At 53.7% G+C, this 15415-nt stretch overlaps 2 protein-coding genes across 2 annotated transcripts; both read left to right on the plus strand.

The window, feature by feature from the left end:
- Positions 1 to 5255: 5255 nt before the first annotated feature.
- Positions 5256 to 5585, plus strand: LOC139002361 (keratin-associated protein 21-1-like). Its single transcript, XM_070403701.1, has one exon. It carries the CDS (start codon positions 5256 to 5258, stop codon positions 5583 to 5585), a length of 330 nt encoding a protein of 109 aa, XP_070259802.1.
- A 5668-nt stretch (positions 5586 to 11253) lies between these two features.
- Positions 11254 to 11595, plus strand: LOC139002722 (keratin-associated protein 21-1-like). Its single transcript, XM_070403794.1, has one exon. The coding sequence runs from the start codon at positions 11254 to 11256 to the stop codon at positions 11593 to 11595; it is 342 nt and encodes a 113-aa protein (XP_070259895.1).
- The last annotated feature ends 3820 nt before the right edge of the window (positions 11596 to 15415 follow it).

The following is a 15415-nucleotide window of genomic DNA, read 5'->3' on the forward strand; positions in this document are numbered from 1 at the left end:
CCAGGTACATACCCCTTAACCAGGTACACGGCCCTTTAACCAGGTACACACCCCTTAACCAGGTACATACCCCTTAACCAGGTACACGGCCCTTTAACCAGGTACACGGCCCCTTAACCAGGTACATGACCCCTTAACCAGGTACACGGCCCCTTAACCAGGTACATACCCCTTAACCAGGTACACACCCCTTAACCAGGTACATACCCCTTAACCAGGTACACGGCCCTTTAACCAGGTACACACCCCTTAACCAGGTACATACCCCTTAACCAGGTACACGGCCCTTTAACCAGGTACACGGCCCCTTAACCAGGTACATGACCCCTTAACCAGGTACACGGCCCCTTCTGAGTGCCAGCCCGCTGGTCACACCTGGGGCGTTGGGCCTGGTTGTGCCTGGTCTGAGGGACACTCGGGACACGTTGGTTCTCGTAGTTGATTTGTTTAGCGGCTGCCTGTGAACAATCCAGTTAAACTCTGCGAGTAAACACCCTCCCTGCGGCCTCGCTGGGGAGAACGAGGAAGGGCTGTGTGGGCGGAACGGGGGCTTTAAGGCCTGCAGGTGCCGGGCCTTCTGTGACGGGAGTGGCACAGACTGCGACGCCGAGCTCTGAGCCTCAACAGGCCTTCCCTTTACGGCTTAATTTTATAGGATCGTGAAATAAAGCTAATACCCTTTACACGGCTGACATCAGCGGCAGAGCCCTTGTAAACAGCCATTTGCCTTCCCTCGCAAGCCTGTTCCTCCCTCCTTCCTTCTGGGAAGAGGAACGGCGGGCGATCCTGAGCGGGCGGCCAGCCCTGGGCAGCCTGACGGGGGCGGCCGGTCCGGAGGCACCTGCTCCCTGAGGGACACGCACGCACGGGACCGCGGGCAGGACCGCCGGCTGCGTGGGTTTATGCAACACGAGGCCAGGTGAGCTGGAGGGATGAGCTGCTAGCAGCGCTCGGCGGGGGCTGGGGAGGTGCAGATGGCGTCTGACGGGTTAACGAGGGTGGCTTATTGGGCTGCTGTTCATGGGGACAGACATGAGGAACGCGCATGGGAGGCCCACGACCGCCACCGCCTGCCTGTGCGCGGCTGCGGGCTCTGGCCATCACTTGGCCTGTGTTTGCGGCCTCAGCTGCAGCCTCCCGTCCCCCCCTGCTGCCCCCCCCCCACCCCCCCCCCGCCGCCCGCCATCTGCAGTTTCGCTCTGTGGTTCAGTGACGCCTGACCCACCACAGTCCAAGTGTATCGTGTGCGGGTCTGTGCAGCATGACACAATCCTGCCCTGTCCCGCCAGGGCGTGAGTTGTCCTTCGCCCGTCTCCACGCTGCGGCCACCCCTGCGTCTCCCGGCAGCCGCCTCGGTCAGCAGACGGCCGTGGTGGGTCGGCAGGGCCTGTGCTGGGGGGACCCTGACTTTCCTCTGCGACGGCCCCAAAGTGCAAGGGCCGCGCGGCCGGCAACGCGGACGCGGCACAGAGAAGCCTGACTGCGCCCTTTCAGGGGAGAGGTGTGTGCGTGGGAGAAACATCGGATACGCATATGGGGGGCGGGGGTGGTCCAGTCCAAGTCCAGGCGTTCTAGGGGGCCTTGGAGCGCACCCCACGGATCCTGTACCATTTCCGTAAAATGAGAACCATGATAACAACACCAGGCTTGCCTAGCAAGGACACACACACACACATGCACACACGCACACACACATGCACTCACAAAGCACACACATGCACACATACGCATAGGTTTCAAAGCCACTAGACTTCCCTGGATAGAAAGCACACACTGGGCCTCTGGAAGGTCAGGGGCCACTTGAGCTGTGTCCTCACTAGAATCGGGTGATGGAAAAGGCAGTTCCAGTCCAGGCTCAGTGTTTCCCCGGAGATGAGCCTGGAGGACAGTGAGTTAGAGAGACGCGTCCTCATGCAGCGGGAGCCCTCGGAGTAGCTCACGGACACGCCCGCCTGGGGGGCCAACAGGCAGACTCTCTTCCCACACCCCCGACTGCCTGGGAGGGTCTGGAATTGGGGGGGACACTCAGACCTGCAGATCCCCCCCCCCCAGCTTACAACTCATTGTCACGGTCGTGTCCTAAATGCCACACGTTGCTACCACTGTGCGGTCCTTCCCCCTTCTACCCCCCCTCCCTCCCTCCTTCCCCCTTCTACCTCCCTCCCTCCCTCCTTCCCCCTCCTTCCCTCCCTCCCTCCTTCCCCCTTCTACCCCCCCACCCTCCGTCCTTCCCTCCCTCCCCCCTCCTTTCCTCCCTCCCTCCCTCCTTCCCTCCTTCCCTCCCTCCTTCCCTCCCTCCCTCCCTCCCTCCCTCCCTCCCTCCCTCCCTCCCTCCCTCCCTCCCTCATTTGCCGTCTCCTGAATTTATTGGAAGAGCCTGGAGCGTGGGTAAAGGGAGGAGGGTGGTTTTTATGCTGCAAAGTGTGGTAGGAAAATAGGAGAGAATATTGTGGCTGCTGTGAATTCCATCCTTCTCTCTTCAAATGAACCCGGGGCTTCCGGATGCTCAGTCAGGCAAGAAAGGGGTTGTTATCGGTGTGGGGGCTGAGGAGAGGGAGGGGAAGCTGTGGTGGCAGGTGTGGAGGCTCCACCTCTCTGTCTGTCTGTCCGTCTGTCTGTCTGGCCCACCTCCTCTGCTCTCCACGTGGCCCCGTTCTCAGTGGCATCATGGTCTCCTGTGGGGGCAGCGGAGTGAGATGGGAGCCGGGGTGAGGTCATTGCTTTCCCAGGGTGTGTCACCGGCGCTGTAAAAGGCAGGGTGGTGATTTACGGGGTGAGACTCGGGATCCAGGCCCAAGAGGGGGTGCTCGCTGAGGCTGAGGCTGAGGCGTCAGTGGGAGTGTCTGTCAGATGGAGGATCAGTCCGGAGGCCTCTACCTTTGTGATCACGGCTGGGAGGGCTGGGACCCCAAATCAGATCTACCAGGAACTCTGGGCTCCTGCTCTCAGGAGTGTGGGAGGGTGGCGCCCCCTGCGGGGTGGGCAGGGGATGGGGCCGGGAGCCTGTGCGGGAGCTGTGGGCAGAACACAGGGTCTGGCTCCCACTCGCAGCCCCCTGTGACTTCAGGTGAGTGACTGCCTCGCTCTGGCCTCGGCTTCCCGCTCCAAACTCTGGTCTGAAGTGTCTGCGCCGCCGTCCCGCAGCCGCGAGGACGGAGACTGTGTGGGAAGCACTGTTTGGGGCTGGAAGTTGGGAAAAATGCTACAGTGTGAGGGGGAATGATGACATCCCAGATGACGGGAATCCTAGAGGACATCTCACACCCATGTGAGAGCTCACTGCCTAGTGGATCTTTGACTAAAATCTCTCTATTTATGATGAGACTTAGTCAAGTGTCAAAACAGACGTCGTCCTCAAAATAAAATCTGCTTCTACTGTGGCCCGGCCTCCGCCGCTCCTGGAATTTCAGGAATATCAGCTGATTTCTTACAGGACGTAGACCTGAGGTTCCCAAATAAGAAGCTTTATACACACAACACAAAGCCGTCCTCTAACTGCTGAACTGGAACTACGCGTCCAGGGGTGTCATGTGGACGCTGTGTTCTTAGGAACAGATCAGTGTACAGACGGGCTCCGTCAGGCGTGAAGAGGCCACGCGGGGAGCACATACATGTGCTGGGAGTGACCTCCACACTGCGAGGTTGTCACGTTAAGGTCACCACAACCAGCATCTCAGTGCAAAAGTGTGGAGATTTGAACATGGTCGTCAGGTGAGAAGGTGAAACCACCGTGTGAAACAATGAGAGGAGGGGAGTCATCTGTACTGAGCAGTTCCTACACCAGAAGCACGGAAGAGGCGTGAAGCACATGAGGGGCAGTTATGTAAAATGCTGAGACTGGTGCTCAGAGAACTCAAGCTTGTGTCCATGTATCTTATCCTATATAATAAAAGGGTAATATGCAAATTGACCATCATTCCAACACACAAGATGGCCAGCAGGGGAAGGCAGTTGTGGGCGATGGGGCCGGCAGAGAAGCAGTGAGGCGTCGATCAGGCTGGCAGGCAGGAGCGGTTAGGGGCAACCGGGCAGGCAGGCGAGCGGTTGGGAGCCAGCAGTCCTGGATTGTGAGAGGGATGTCCGACTGCCCCTTTAGGCCTGATCCCGGTGGGCCTAAAGGGGCAGTCAGACATCCCACAAGGAGTCCCAGATTGGAGAGGGTGCAGGCTGGGCCAGGGACCCCCCCCCCCCCCTGCACGATTTCATGCACTGGGCCTCTAGTAGATTATAAGCAGCAACCAGTGTTTGAAGTTCATCATCTTTTTTTGGGGGGGAGGGGGGGCGGGATACTGATTGAATCCAAACCGTGTGCCTGGCACTGCACTCAGAGTAGCTGACTCAGGGACAAGCAGAGGAGAGACTGCGTCTTGCTGTTGCCAGTCAGTGCCCAGATCTGAACAGACACACAAGATATAACACAACCAAGATGAAAGATGTTCTTGTGATTGGATTAGAATTCCAGGGGCCACGTGGGAGTTTGCAACTGAGTCAGTATATGGTCATGTGATGACTCAATCGTGAACTTCCATCATGTGTCTCTGTCTCTCTGTCTCTATTTCTGTATCTGTCTGTATCATCTCTATCTGTATCTCTAATTTATCTATCAATCATCTATCTCATCTATGTATCCATCATCTATTTACCTATCTATATACCTATCTATCCATCAATCTATCCTATCTATCTATCATCTATCTATCTATCTATCTATCTCTCTATCTATCATCTATCTGTCTATCTCTAATTTACAGGCATCTTCTTGCCGATTGCTACAGTTCAGCTGGGGCTGTAAAAATAAGCTAGAAAGTATTTAGAGGAAATAAAGAAGTGAGTTAAACGGCTTACACATTTCCGGGGAGCGGTGGGATTTGAAGACCCGAACAAACAGGTTCTCTCCCTGCCCCTTGGGCCTCTTGGACCTTCGGTGGAAAGGCTGCTCCGTCGAAGCAGCTCGCCGCGGCTGTGCCTTCCAGGGGCTCTGGTCCGGTCTGTCCTGAGGCCTCACGGAGACAAAGCAAACGGGAATGACGCTCTGTCACAAAACCCGTCTCCGAAGTAATGAGCTCATCCCAGCAAAGCGGCTGGACTGTCAGGTGCCTGGCGCGTAGCGTGCAGTTGCTGGAATGCTGTTGGCTAAGTCGGGGAGGAATGGCGTGCGTGCCGGCTCCTGACGGGATATAAAGGCCAGGGCAGCGGGAGGCTCACACCCCAGAACCACCTCCCCGAGCACAGCCGAGCTCTCTCCTCCCAACAACATGTGTGGCAGTTACTATGGCAACTCCTGTGGCTACGGCTGTGGCTATGGATCTGGCTACGGCTGTGGCTACGGATCTGGCTACGGCTGTGGCTACGGATCTGGCTACGGCTGTGGCTACGGATCTGGCTACGGCTGTGGCTATGGCTCTGGCTACGGCTGTGGCTATGGATCTGGCTACGGCTGTGGCTACGGATCTGGCTACGGCTGTGGCTATGGCTCTGGCTACGGCTGTGGCTATGGATCTGGCTATGGCTGTGGCTATGGAAGCGGCTCTGGCTGCTGTGGGTACCGCCCGTTTGTCGACAGAAGATGCTATTCTTGCTGCTAGGACGCACCTGCCCCTCACCTTTTCCCCGGAAGCGATCTCTCTGGGCCTCTCTGCTTGTGTCTCACCACCCACCGAGCAGAGGGTGGTCCGAGGCTGCAGGAGACGGGGTCGCCCTGAAGGGCCGGGTGCTCTCGGGGGCCCCCAGTCCCTCCGTGACGCTCCCGCAGTGGAGGGCCTAGCGTTGCTTGGAGGCCACATGCAGGCCCACCCGCCCGCCCTGTGCTTCCATGTTGCGGTGCTTTTCGAATAAACACGTGTCGTTGGTCCTGACAAGGCTGTGATCCTCTGTGTCGGGCAGACTCACTTCTTTATCTTCTGTCTCAGCGACCTCCTCAGCGGGGGGCCCGCCCGGGGCCGCTGTCACCCCAGCTGCGTGTCTTCCATCCCGTGGCCGGTGCCTGGCACACACGGAATCTGACGCGTCTGGGTTTCATCTCTGAAAAGGTGGCCGCTTCTTGGCTGCATGTTGTGTTGTTACTTCATTTTCCTCAGGGTTTGTTCTTGAGCACGTGTGTCCCATGACCCTGGGTCTGTCCATGTCTCTCCACATTACTCAGCACACCCAGTAATGCATGTGTGTGCATGCACATACACACACGCACACACACGCGCACACACACGCACACACACTCACACACGTGTGCGCCTCAGGAAACCTGCTTTGAGAGAGCGCTAATGGTGAGGAGTGGGCGGGAGGGGAGACGGGAGGCTGCTCCAGGCTCTCTGAGTCCATGTGTTCTCCTCAGTTCTCCCCGACACTCAGGGCTGGTCCCTGCTCGAACCCTGGCCCCTGTACTGACGGCTGGAAACTAGTCCAAGTTCCTGCTTCATCTCCTGCTCACCAGCTCCAGGCGCCAGGCCTCAGAGACAGTGGTCCCTTCTTGGCGGCGGCGCAGACGGAGAAGCCGGAGAGGCTGAAGCCGGTGGCCACACGGCCGCCAAGACGAAACGGTTCTTTACAGCAACGTCCATGCCGGCAGCGGACGCCGCTGGTGAACATACGCCTCTCCCCGCCCAGCAGCCCCGTCGCTGTGCCCTCGGCTGTGATCCGAGCAGCCGCACGCTGCCCCACACTCGCCGCCTCACATCGTGGCGGCGCCTGAGCTCCGCTCAGCAGCTCCTCCAGGCGCCCGGCCCCTCCCGCCTCCCTGCCCCTCCCTGGCTGGGGAACATGGCAGCGGTCCCTGAGCTCTCTGTGAGCTCTCAGCCTTAGGGCAGAGCAGTCCCAGCTCTCAGCTCCGCCTGAGCTCCCCTCTCCTGCACACACAGGAGCTACATTCTCTGCCCGCCCCCCCCCCTTCTCTGAGCTCTCTCTCCTCTACTCTGCCCGCTGCTCTCTCTCTGGCAGAATTCCTCACACACACACACTCCTCCGGTCAGGAGCCTGGACATTACCCCTTAGACAGGAAGGCCAGCTGCCCACAGCGACAGCCACCCTATCGGTGGCAGAGGGGCACAGTCTGCCGTGTGTCCTTGCACCCTCTCATGGCCTCTTGGCCTCGGGCACCCGATGAGGCTCCTGCTCCGAGCGGCCTTGGCCATTCTGGTGTCCTGACAGCAAGGCTCTGTGCTCCCCTTGGCCTGGACTATCCAGGGACCCTGGCACGCTTCCCACAGAGGCTCATGAGTTTGTGTGAGGGTGACTGGGAGACCGGCCAGCGGAGCCCGGGTCTGGTGTGGGCAGGTCATGGGAGGGGACAGGTGAGCATCGGGGACTTGGCAAAGGGGGGCCTGTCCGACCTCAGATGCAGGGAGGAAACCAGAGAAGATCATCTCTGAAAGGTCTGTGTTCTTCTCAGCACGTTGGGTGCGGGCATCAGGGGGTCTGCCCAGCTACAGACCGGAAGGCGGCCAGCCTTGCAGCGTGTCTGTCTGTCTGTCTGTCTGCACTCTGAGCGGGCGGGGCGGACGATGGGGACACACAGCCTTCACGCAGAGCTCTCTCTCGTCCCCGACCCCCCTGCGATGAGGACGATGCCCTCGTCAGGGGCGCCCTCACTGGGTGTGTCTGGGCCCAGGCAGGGTCCCCACCACGAGGGTGTTTGAGGGGAAACTGCAAACCCAGGGAGAGGGTGGAGCGAACGGTGTTCTGCATCTGCTCTGCCCCCACCCCGCCCGGTGCCCCAGGTGAGAAATGGAGCGGAGCTTGTCGCCCGGTTGCAGAGGGTGAGGCTGGTCCCTGGGAAACACAGAGCTGGAAGCTCTCACATCCGGGAGGCGACGCCCGTCTCTACGGCGTGTTCTGACGTTAGAAATCCCATCTCCGTGGGGGACCTGCGAAGACTTCAAGCACTGACGTCACAGTTTAATGGCCCTCGTTCCCGGGATCCCTGGGATCCGGAAAGACGCTGCTGTCTTGGGAGGAGAAAGGGCCAAAGAGGAGGAGTTGACAGCTCTTCCTGAAGAAATAGAACCACTTCCTGTGAGCGAGAGGAGCACGTCGTCCTGTTCATCGCACGTGGCCTGAGCTCCTGACAAAGGACATTTCATTACGAGCCGTGAACAGAGGGCTGATCTATGTCACCCCTGCTCCTGGAGCGGAGGAAAGGCAGGGAGCCCTCAGCCACACAGACCAGGACAGTCACACGCAGGGGTGCTTGGGACATCACTAGGGAGGCGGGACTAAGAGTAAGTAGAGAGAAAGGTCAGGAATAGTTCTGGAAAAAGGACAACATTCCAGGTTAAATATGCACGATGGACAGGAGCTGGTCAACCATAGAAGGGAAACGGCCTCTGAGCAGGGGAGGAGAAGGGAGCACATGGAGAAGGCCCAGGTGCTGAGCCTCATGGCGGCAGCTCGCCGCCTGTCCTGGACGACGCCATCGTTCGTGGCGCTGAAGGAGCGAGTGCTCAGGGCCGGGCATGAGAGTCCGAGATGGCCCCCGAGGACACACAGCCCCGCCCCGGAGCCCCTTCCCGTCACGGTGGGAGCGACCTGTAACTTGCTTCTCACCTTGGCAAAGGCGATGATGGGATGTTACTTCTGTGATTATGAATGTTTAGGGCTGACAGGCAAAACACAAGATGGATACATTTGAATTTCAGATACAGAAATACAAATCTACTTATATAAAAACCATGGGTGGTGTTCATCACGACCTGAACCGCAGCGACCAAGCGGAAGGAAGTCAGTCCTGCAGGGGTTGTCTTGGCAATGGCTGCGCCCTCCCTCGAGCTGTTTCTTGGAGCTGTTTCTGGTGAGGGCGGGGTTTGAGGCAGGAACCCGCCCTCGGAGCGTGGACCCACTGAATCCTGGGTCGTTTTGCCAAGGGCTGCGCCCTCCGCAGCTGTTTCCCGTGTGGCCTGAGGGAAGAACCCACCCTCAGAGCACCAGGAGGCCCAGCAGCAGTCAGTCCTGGGTTGCTGAGGTGGAGGCCATGGCGTGGTAGAACTCTGGGTCTGGCCCCACAGGGTGCATGGCCGACCTTCAAACCAGACCCTGACAGTAGAAAGGAGGAGCCCCATTCCTCACAGAATCTGCTGTTGGATAGCTTGCTGTGAGTGGCCTGCCAGCCAGGAACCCCATTCTCCTGCACCCTGGACCCTGACAGGAGGGAGGAGGGAGCCCCTTTCTTCACGGAATCAGCTCCTTTTGTTACTGTTTATTTAATAAATTTATATATTATTTTCATATACATTTTACTAATTTCCTTTCATCTCTCACACTTCTCTTATAGAGAAAGGGCAAATAGCAATATTAAAATATCTCTGCTAATTAATTCCCTTTTAAAAAAATATATTTTATTGATTTTTTTACAGAGAGGAAGGGAGAGGGATAGAGAGTTGGAAACATCCATGAGAGAGAAACATCGATCAGCTGCCTCCTGCACACTCCCCACTGGGGATGTGCCCGCAACCAAGGTACATGCCCTTGACCGGAATCAAACCTGGGTCCCTTGAGTCCACAGGCCAATGCTCTATCCACTGAGCCAAACCAGTCAGGGCAATTAATTCCCTTTAAATGTGCACGAATTTCGTGCACTGGGCTACTAGTATATCTATATTTAATATTTTTTTATTTCAGAGAGGAAGGGAGAGGGGGAGAGAAACATCAATGAGGAGAGAGAATCATGGATTGGCTGCCTCCTGCATGCCCCACACTGGTGATTGAACCTGCAACCCGGGCATGTACCCTTGACTGGAATCCAACCTGGGACCCTTCAGTCCACAGGCTGATGCTCTCTATCCACTGAGCCAAACTGGCTCAGTCCCAAAATATAGTTTTTAGTATAAATAAGTTGCGTGCACTATTGGGGTCATACTTATCAAATCTGGCGACTCTGTTTAATTGATAAAGTGAAGGCATTCCCCCGAGTCCTGGCTGACCCCTTGGGTGTGACCTTGTGAGAATGGGAGCCAAGATGCCAGTCAGGCTGAGCTCAGACACCAGACCCACGAGGCCTGTGAGATCACAGGTGGGTGCTGCCCCTGCTGCTCCTGTGTGGTCACTACAACAGCCTCCTTGCGGTCCTCTCCGTGACCTGGGGGCGGTGCGGGGGGCAGGGGTGACCTGGGGGTCAGGTCTGGGAATCAAGGTCAGGAGACCAGTCATGGGGATGATGTCACAGATAAACCCCCTGGAGGGACAGGGAGATGGTGCTGGGGGGGCGGGGGCCCTCAGCCATGCCTGAGGGGACTGGCTCCTGCACAAGGTGCTGAAGGAAAGTTCATGCAGGACCCAGAGTGTCCCCGGGAAGAATGAGAGACTCGGAGGTGACTGGGGGCTTTATGACAAAGTGATTTCCCCACGAACAGGTCACTGTTAGCGACAACGAGCTCCTGGCCCAGTGAGCGCTCAGGCCTCCAGGGATCAGAAAGGGAGACTTCATGTCGCAGAGCAAAGAGGAACAGAGCCTGGACCTTGGTGCCGTGTTCGCTGTGGATCTCAGTTAGTTTCCTCACCGTTTGGTGCCCCAGTTTCCTACTGAAAGAAGAGACCCACCACTTTTACAATTTCTTTGTGACCCAATAGATTAAAATCTCTGAAATGTGTGATTTAACAAACATTCAGCAGTTACAATAGAGGAGATGTGTGTGTGTGTGTTATTTTGGTTTGAAGTCAATGACCACCTCGAACGGATAAAAATGTACTGAGGAGTGGCCCTCGGGGTAAAAATACGTCCCCAGACAAGACTGTGCCACGGATCGGACGCATGGGAGCCCTGTGCTGTGCGACAGGGAGCAGTGTCTGGAGGGCAGCGCTGGGTCCCGTGAGATGGCCTGTGACACAGTCAGTGTGTCCTAAGCTGGCCACGCTCAGTGGAATAGCTGCGTCCCCAGCATAGACTCCCCTGCCCGCCCGGAGCCTTGTTGTTTAAAAGGCATCGCTGGCATCATGTGTTCAGGTAACTGGATAATTGATGGAAACTCACCTTATGGACATGTCATTGGCTCAAGACAAGGCCCAGGCGACACAAAACAAACACGGTTCCCAGTAAAAGTGAGAGACTCTATACTAATGGTCGTTAACTACCGAGTCCTCTCATGATCCACTGACAGGAGTGACCTGCACATACTGGGCGTTAAGTGAATGTTTCCTGTGTGAGTCACAGACGCGATGGCATTCCCGGGCCCTTCCTGGCGGATATAAAGCTTCCAGGGGAGGAGGCAACATTCACACTCAGAAACGTCCCTCTTCACCTCAAACCAACCTTCACCCTCCGCCAGCATGTGCTGCAACTACTACGGGAACTCCTACGGGGGCTGTGGCTACGGCTGTGGCTATGGCTCTGGCTACGGCTGTGGCTGTGGCTATGGATCCAGATATGGCTGTGGCTACGGCTCTGGCTACGGCTGTGGCTATGGATCCAGATATGGCTGTGGCTACGGCTCTGGCTACGGCTGTGGCTATGGCTGTGGATATGGATCTGGCTACGGCTGTGGCTATGGATCTGGCTATGGCTGTGGCTATGGATCTGGCTATGGCTGTGGCTACGGCTCTGGCTATGGCAGTGGCTGCTGTACCTTCCGACCATCCTGCTACCGACAATGCTATTCCACTTGCTGCTAGAACATCCGCCTAGAACACCCTGTGCCTCCAACATAATATTTAAAATTAATGCTTTTCCTCTGAACGATGCCCAATTTGTCATCTCTACACTCCAGTAAGGATTGGACACCTCCTGTTTTTACATCCAATGTTATTGAGGAAGTATGAATGCGTCCATTATGAACCCCAAAGACAGAAGATTTGATTCTAATTATGTTCAAAATGTCAATTTTTGGTTTTTCTATTCTCTAGTGTCTATTCAATGTATTGTCCATGGGAATAAGTACACTGTAGTTTGAAAAAATTACAGTTTTCAATAAATCAATGGCATTTGTTCCTGCAAGTATTTGTGTCTCTGTGGCCGGAGTCATCGCTGAGATTAGCATTTGCGTCCCATCTGCCATTGTTATGCAGCCATGGTCAGCTCCTCCTTGGGTCTGTTTGCTCCTCCATCTACCAGCTGTGCCCTTCCCTCACCCATGCCAATTGGTGGTTTACTTCGGGGTCGTAATAAATCTTGATATTAAGTAATGTGAGTATGCTGATACTCCTTTTCAAAGTTATTTTGGCTATTTTAGTTGTTTTTGGTATCTATATAAACATTAAAATTAGCTTGTCAATATCCATAAATATATTGTGCTAAGATTTCAATTGGGACTGAGTTGAATATAGATCAATTTGGGTAGAATAGACATCTTAACAATATTGAGTTTTCCAATCCATGAACATGGTATATCTCCTCATATATTTATGTCTTCTTTAATTTCTGTGATGTGCTTTAATGCAATGTTGAATAAGAATGATTATTTTTGTATTCAAAGAGGGCATATTCTAGTGGGGGAGTAAGACAAAAGTTTAAGTAGCTATCAGACATATAAATAAGTAAATAAAGTAAATAAACAATTGTAAACACTTTTATAATAACTGATAAACAGTTACTTGCTATAAAAAATCAAGTGGCCTACCAAAGCTGCAAGAAGAAATATAAAATCTTAATGGGACTATATCTATTAAGGAAATTGAATCAATAATAATATTCCAAAACAGAAAGCATCAAACCAGAATGAATTCAATGGTAAATTCTACAAAAAATTTAAGAAATAAGTTATACCAATGTCACACAAATACCTACAGGAGATAGAATAAAGGAATACTTACTAACTCATTTTATGAGGTCATCATTACCTTAATACCAACACCAGGTAAAGACACTGCAAGAAACAAAACCACCACAGACCAGTATCTTAAATAAACGTAGATGTAGAAATTCTCAACAAAATATTGTGAATTTGAATCCCACAATAGATAAAATGAATTGTATGTCATAACCAAGTGGGATTTGTGCCAATTATGCAAGGTTGGTTCAACCCTCATCAATTGCTTAATGTAGCTCATCATGTCAATAGCCTAAAGAAGAAAAATTACACAAACATTTCAATAGAGGCAGAAAAAGCATTTGACAAAATCTAAAACCCATTCATGATGAAAACTTTCAGTAACTGGGAATAGAGAGAATCTTCCTCAATTTGATAAAGAATTTCTACAAAAACCCTGATGCTAACAGCATATTTAGTGGTGAGAAGCCAGAAACGTCTCTGCTAAGATAGGAAAAGGCAAGGATGCCCTCTTTATCTATTGCTTTTTCAACATCATTCTGGAAGTCTCTGAGATGCAATATGACAAAGACAGATTAACTGATAGAAAAAAAAAGAAATAAACTGTCTTTTCCCACATGGCATGATTTTTTATTTAGAAAATCCAAATAAATCTACAAAAACCCTCCTGGGACTAATAAGAGATTATATAGCAAGGTTTCAGTATATAAAGTTACTATATAAAAGTCATTGCTTTCCTATATATCAACACAGAGTGCATGGAATTTGAAATTTAAAGCATAATACCACTTACAATAGCAGTCCCCAAAATGTAATACTTTGATATAGGTCTAAACATATGTACAAGATCTACACGAGGAATACTACAGAACTCTGTGAAAGAAATGAAGGAAGAACTAAAAAGCGAACAAAATATATTATTTCACGTTCATGGGTAGCAAGACTCAATATTGTCAAGATGTCAGTGCTTCTTCCTTATTTTACCTATAGATTAAAATTTATTTTACCTATAGATTTACCAATAGAAACTCCAGCAAGTTATTTTTTGAACATGGACAAAAAGATTACAAATGTTATATGGAAAGGCAAAGAGCCAGAAAACAGCCAACACAACGTTGAAGGAGAAGAACAAAGTTGGAAGACTGACACTATCCGATTTTAAGTCTTACTTTAAACTGCAGTCATCAAGACAGAGTGGTATTGGCGAAAAACATTAAAAAAATAATTGCTCAGTGAAGCTGAGGAGAGAGACCCCATATAATTCACACGAATATAGTCTTTGAATAAGAAGCAGAGAACAAGTGGGGCTGGAACAACTGGACATCTGCCCACAGAGACATTGACTTTGGAAACAGACCGTGCACCCTTCACAAAATCAACCCACTATGGATCGCAGACCTAAAGGTAAAAGGCAGAGCCACAGCCCTCCTAGAAGACAGCGCAGGGGAACACCTAGATGACGTTGAGTTTGGTGATGACTTGTTGATACAAAACCAGGGACATGGCCCATGAGAGAAAGAGGGGCCGGCTGGGCCCCATTAACATCAGGAACGTCTGCTCTGTGACCCACAACGTCCAGAGAACGAGAAGACGAGTCACCAACTGGGAGGAAACATTTGCCGAAGACATTCCTGAAGAAGGACAGAATGTGCCAAGAGCTCTCAGAACTCCACACCAAGAGAACCCGCCACCCAACTCAAACATGGCCGAGACCTCAGCGCCTCCCTGGAGAAGGTGTGATGGTCGGGAGAGGGGCCGTGCGCCCGTGAAATGGTCCGGGCGGACCCTCTGGTGGCAGGCGTTACTGACGGGAGGGCTGTGCTGTGGGGGCAGCGGGGGGCGGGGGCACCTCTGTGATTTCTGCTCAGTTTGGTTGTGAATGTAAAGCTGCTCTGAAAAGTGAAGTTTGGTTTGACAAGCCATCGGGTGCTGTCTCAGACGGGAAGATCAGACTCAGCGTCTGAGGAGGGGAGGATGCCTGAGTGTGACCCGTGTCGGTGTGAGGACTGGGGAGGCTGCGGCCCGGCTCTCGGGGTTCGGGTGCTGGAGGTCCGAGGGGCGGGACAGCAGGAGGGGAGGCTGTGAGGAACGACGCTCGCTCCTCTCTGCGGGTCTCCGCGGCCACTGCCCAGGCCTCCCCCACGGCTGTGCCCTGCACGGCTGCCCACGGCCTTGGACGGCAGGGCACGTCTCCCCGTGGCCACAGGCGTGTCTGCGAGTTCGGTGCTTGTCATTTCAGTGCTCGTTCCTGATTCCCGGGCCTCTCAAGGAGCCAGAAGCCAGCTGGCGGCATCGGCTTGGTTCTGTGTGTCTACAAAGTGTTCCGTTCGACGTGCCTCCTGCCAGGGCATTGAGGACAGTCACATGCACAGGCGGTCCTTCGCCGAGGGAGTGGGTGGCTTTTGGAAAGTCAGCGTGAAGAATGTTGCTTAAGACACACACACACACATGCACACGCACACGCACGCGCACACGCACACGCACACGCACGCGCACACGCACACACAACCGCAGCAGCATGGACGTAAACATCAGACTTAAAGATTGAGTGTGATGCATAGATCAGTACAAGTGCATACAGATATCCGAGAAGCTGTTCCTTTGGGAGTGCGGATGCTTGGATGGAAACACGGGAAACAAACTGGAGAGTAAGATCAGTGTGTCCCCGCCCCTCCCCCCCGGCCCCGGCTTTCCCTCGACGGACTTTTAAATACACGCAGTCACTT

This window comes from Myotis yumanensis, unplaced genomic scaffold, assembly GCF_028538775.1.
Source record: "Myotis yumanensis isolate MYYU_CA2020_CCGP unplaced genomic scaffold, mMyoYum1.0.hap1 SCAF_2, whole genome shotgun sequence".
Lineage (NCBI taxonomy): Eukaryota > Metazoa > Chordata > Mammalia > Chiroptera > Vespertilionidae > Myotis > Myotis yumanensis.

What these genes read in the sequence shown, in the direction of transcription:
- LOC139002722 (XM_070403794.1), top strand. Translation starts at nt 11,254, where the DNA reads ATGTGCTGCAACTACTACGGGAACTCCTACGGGGGCTGTGGCTACGGC.
- LOC139002361 (XM_070403701.1), top strand. Translation starts at nt 5,256, where the DNA reads ATGTGTGGCAGTTACTATGGCAACTCCTGTGGCTACGGCTGTGGCTAT.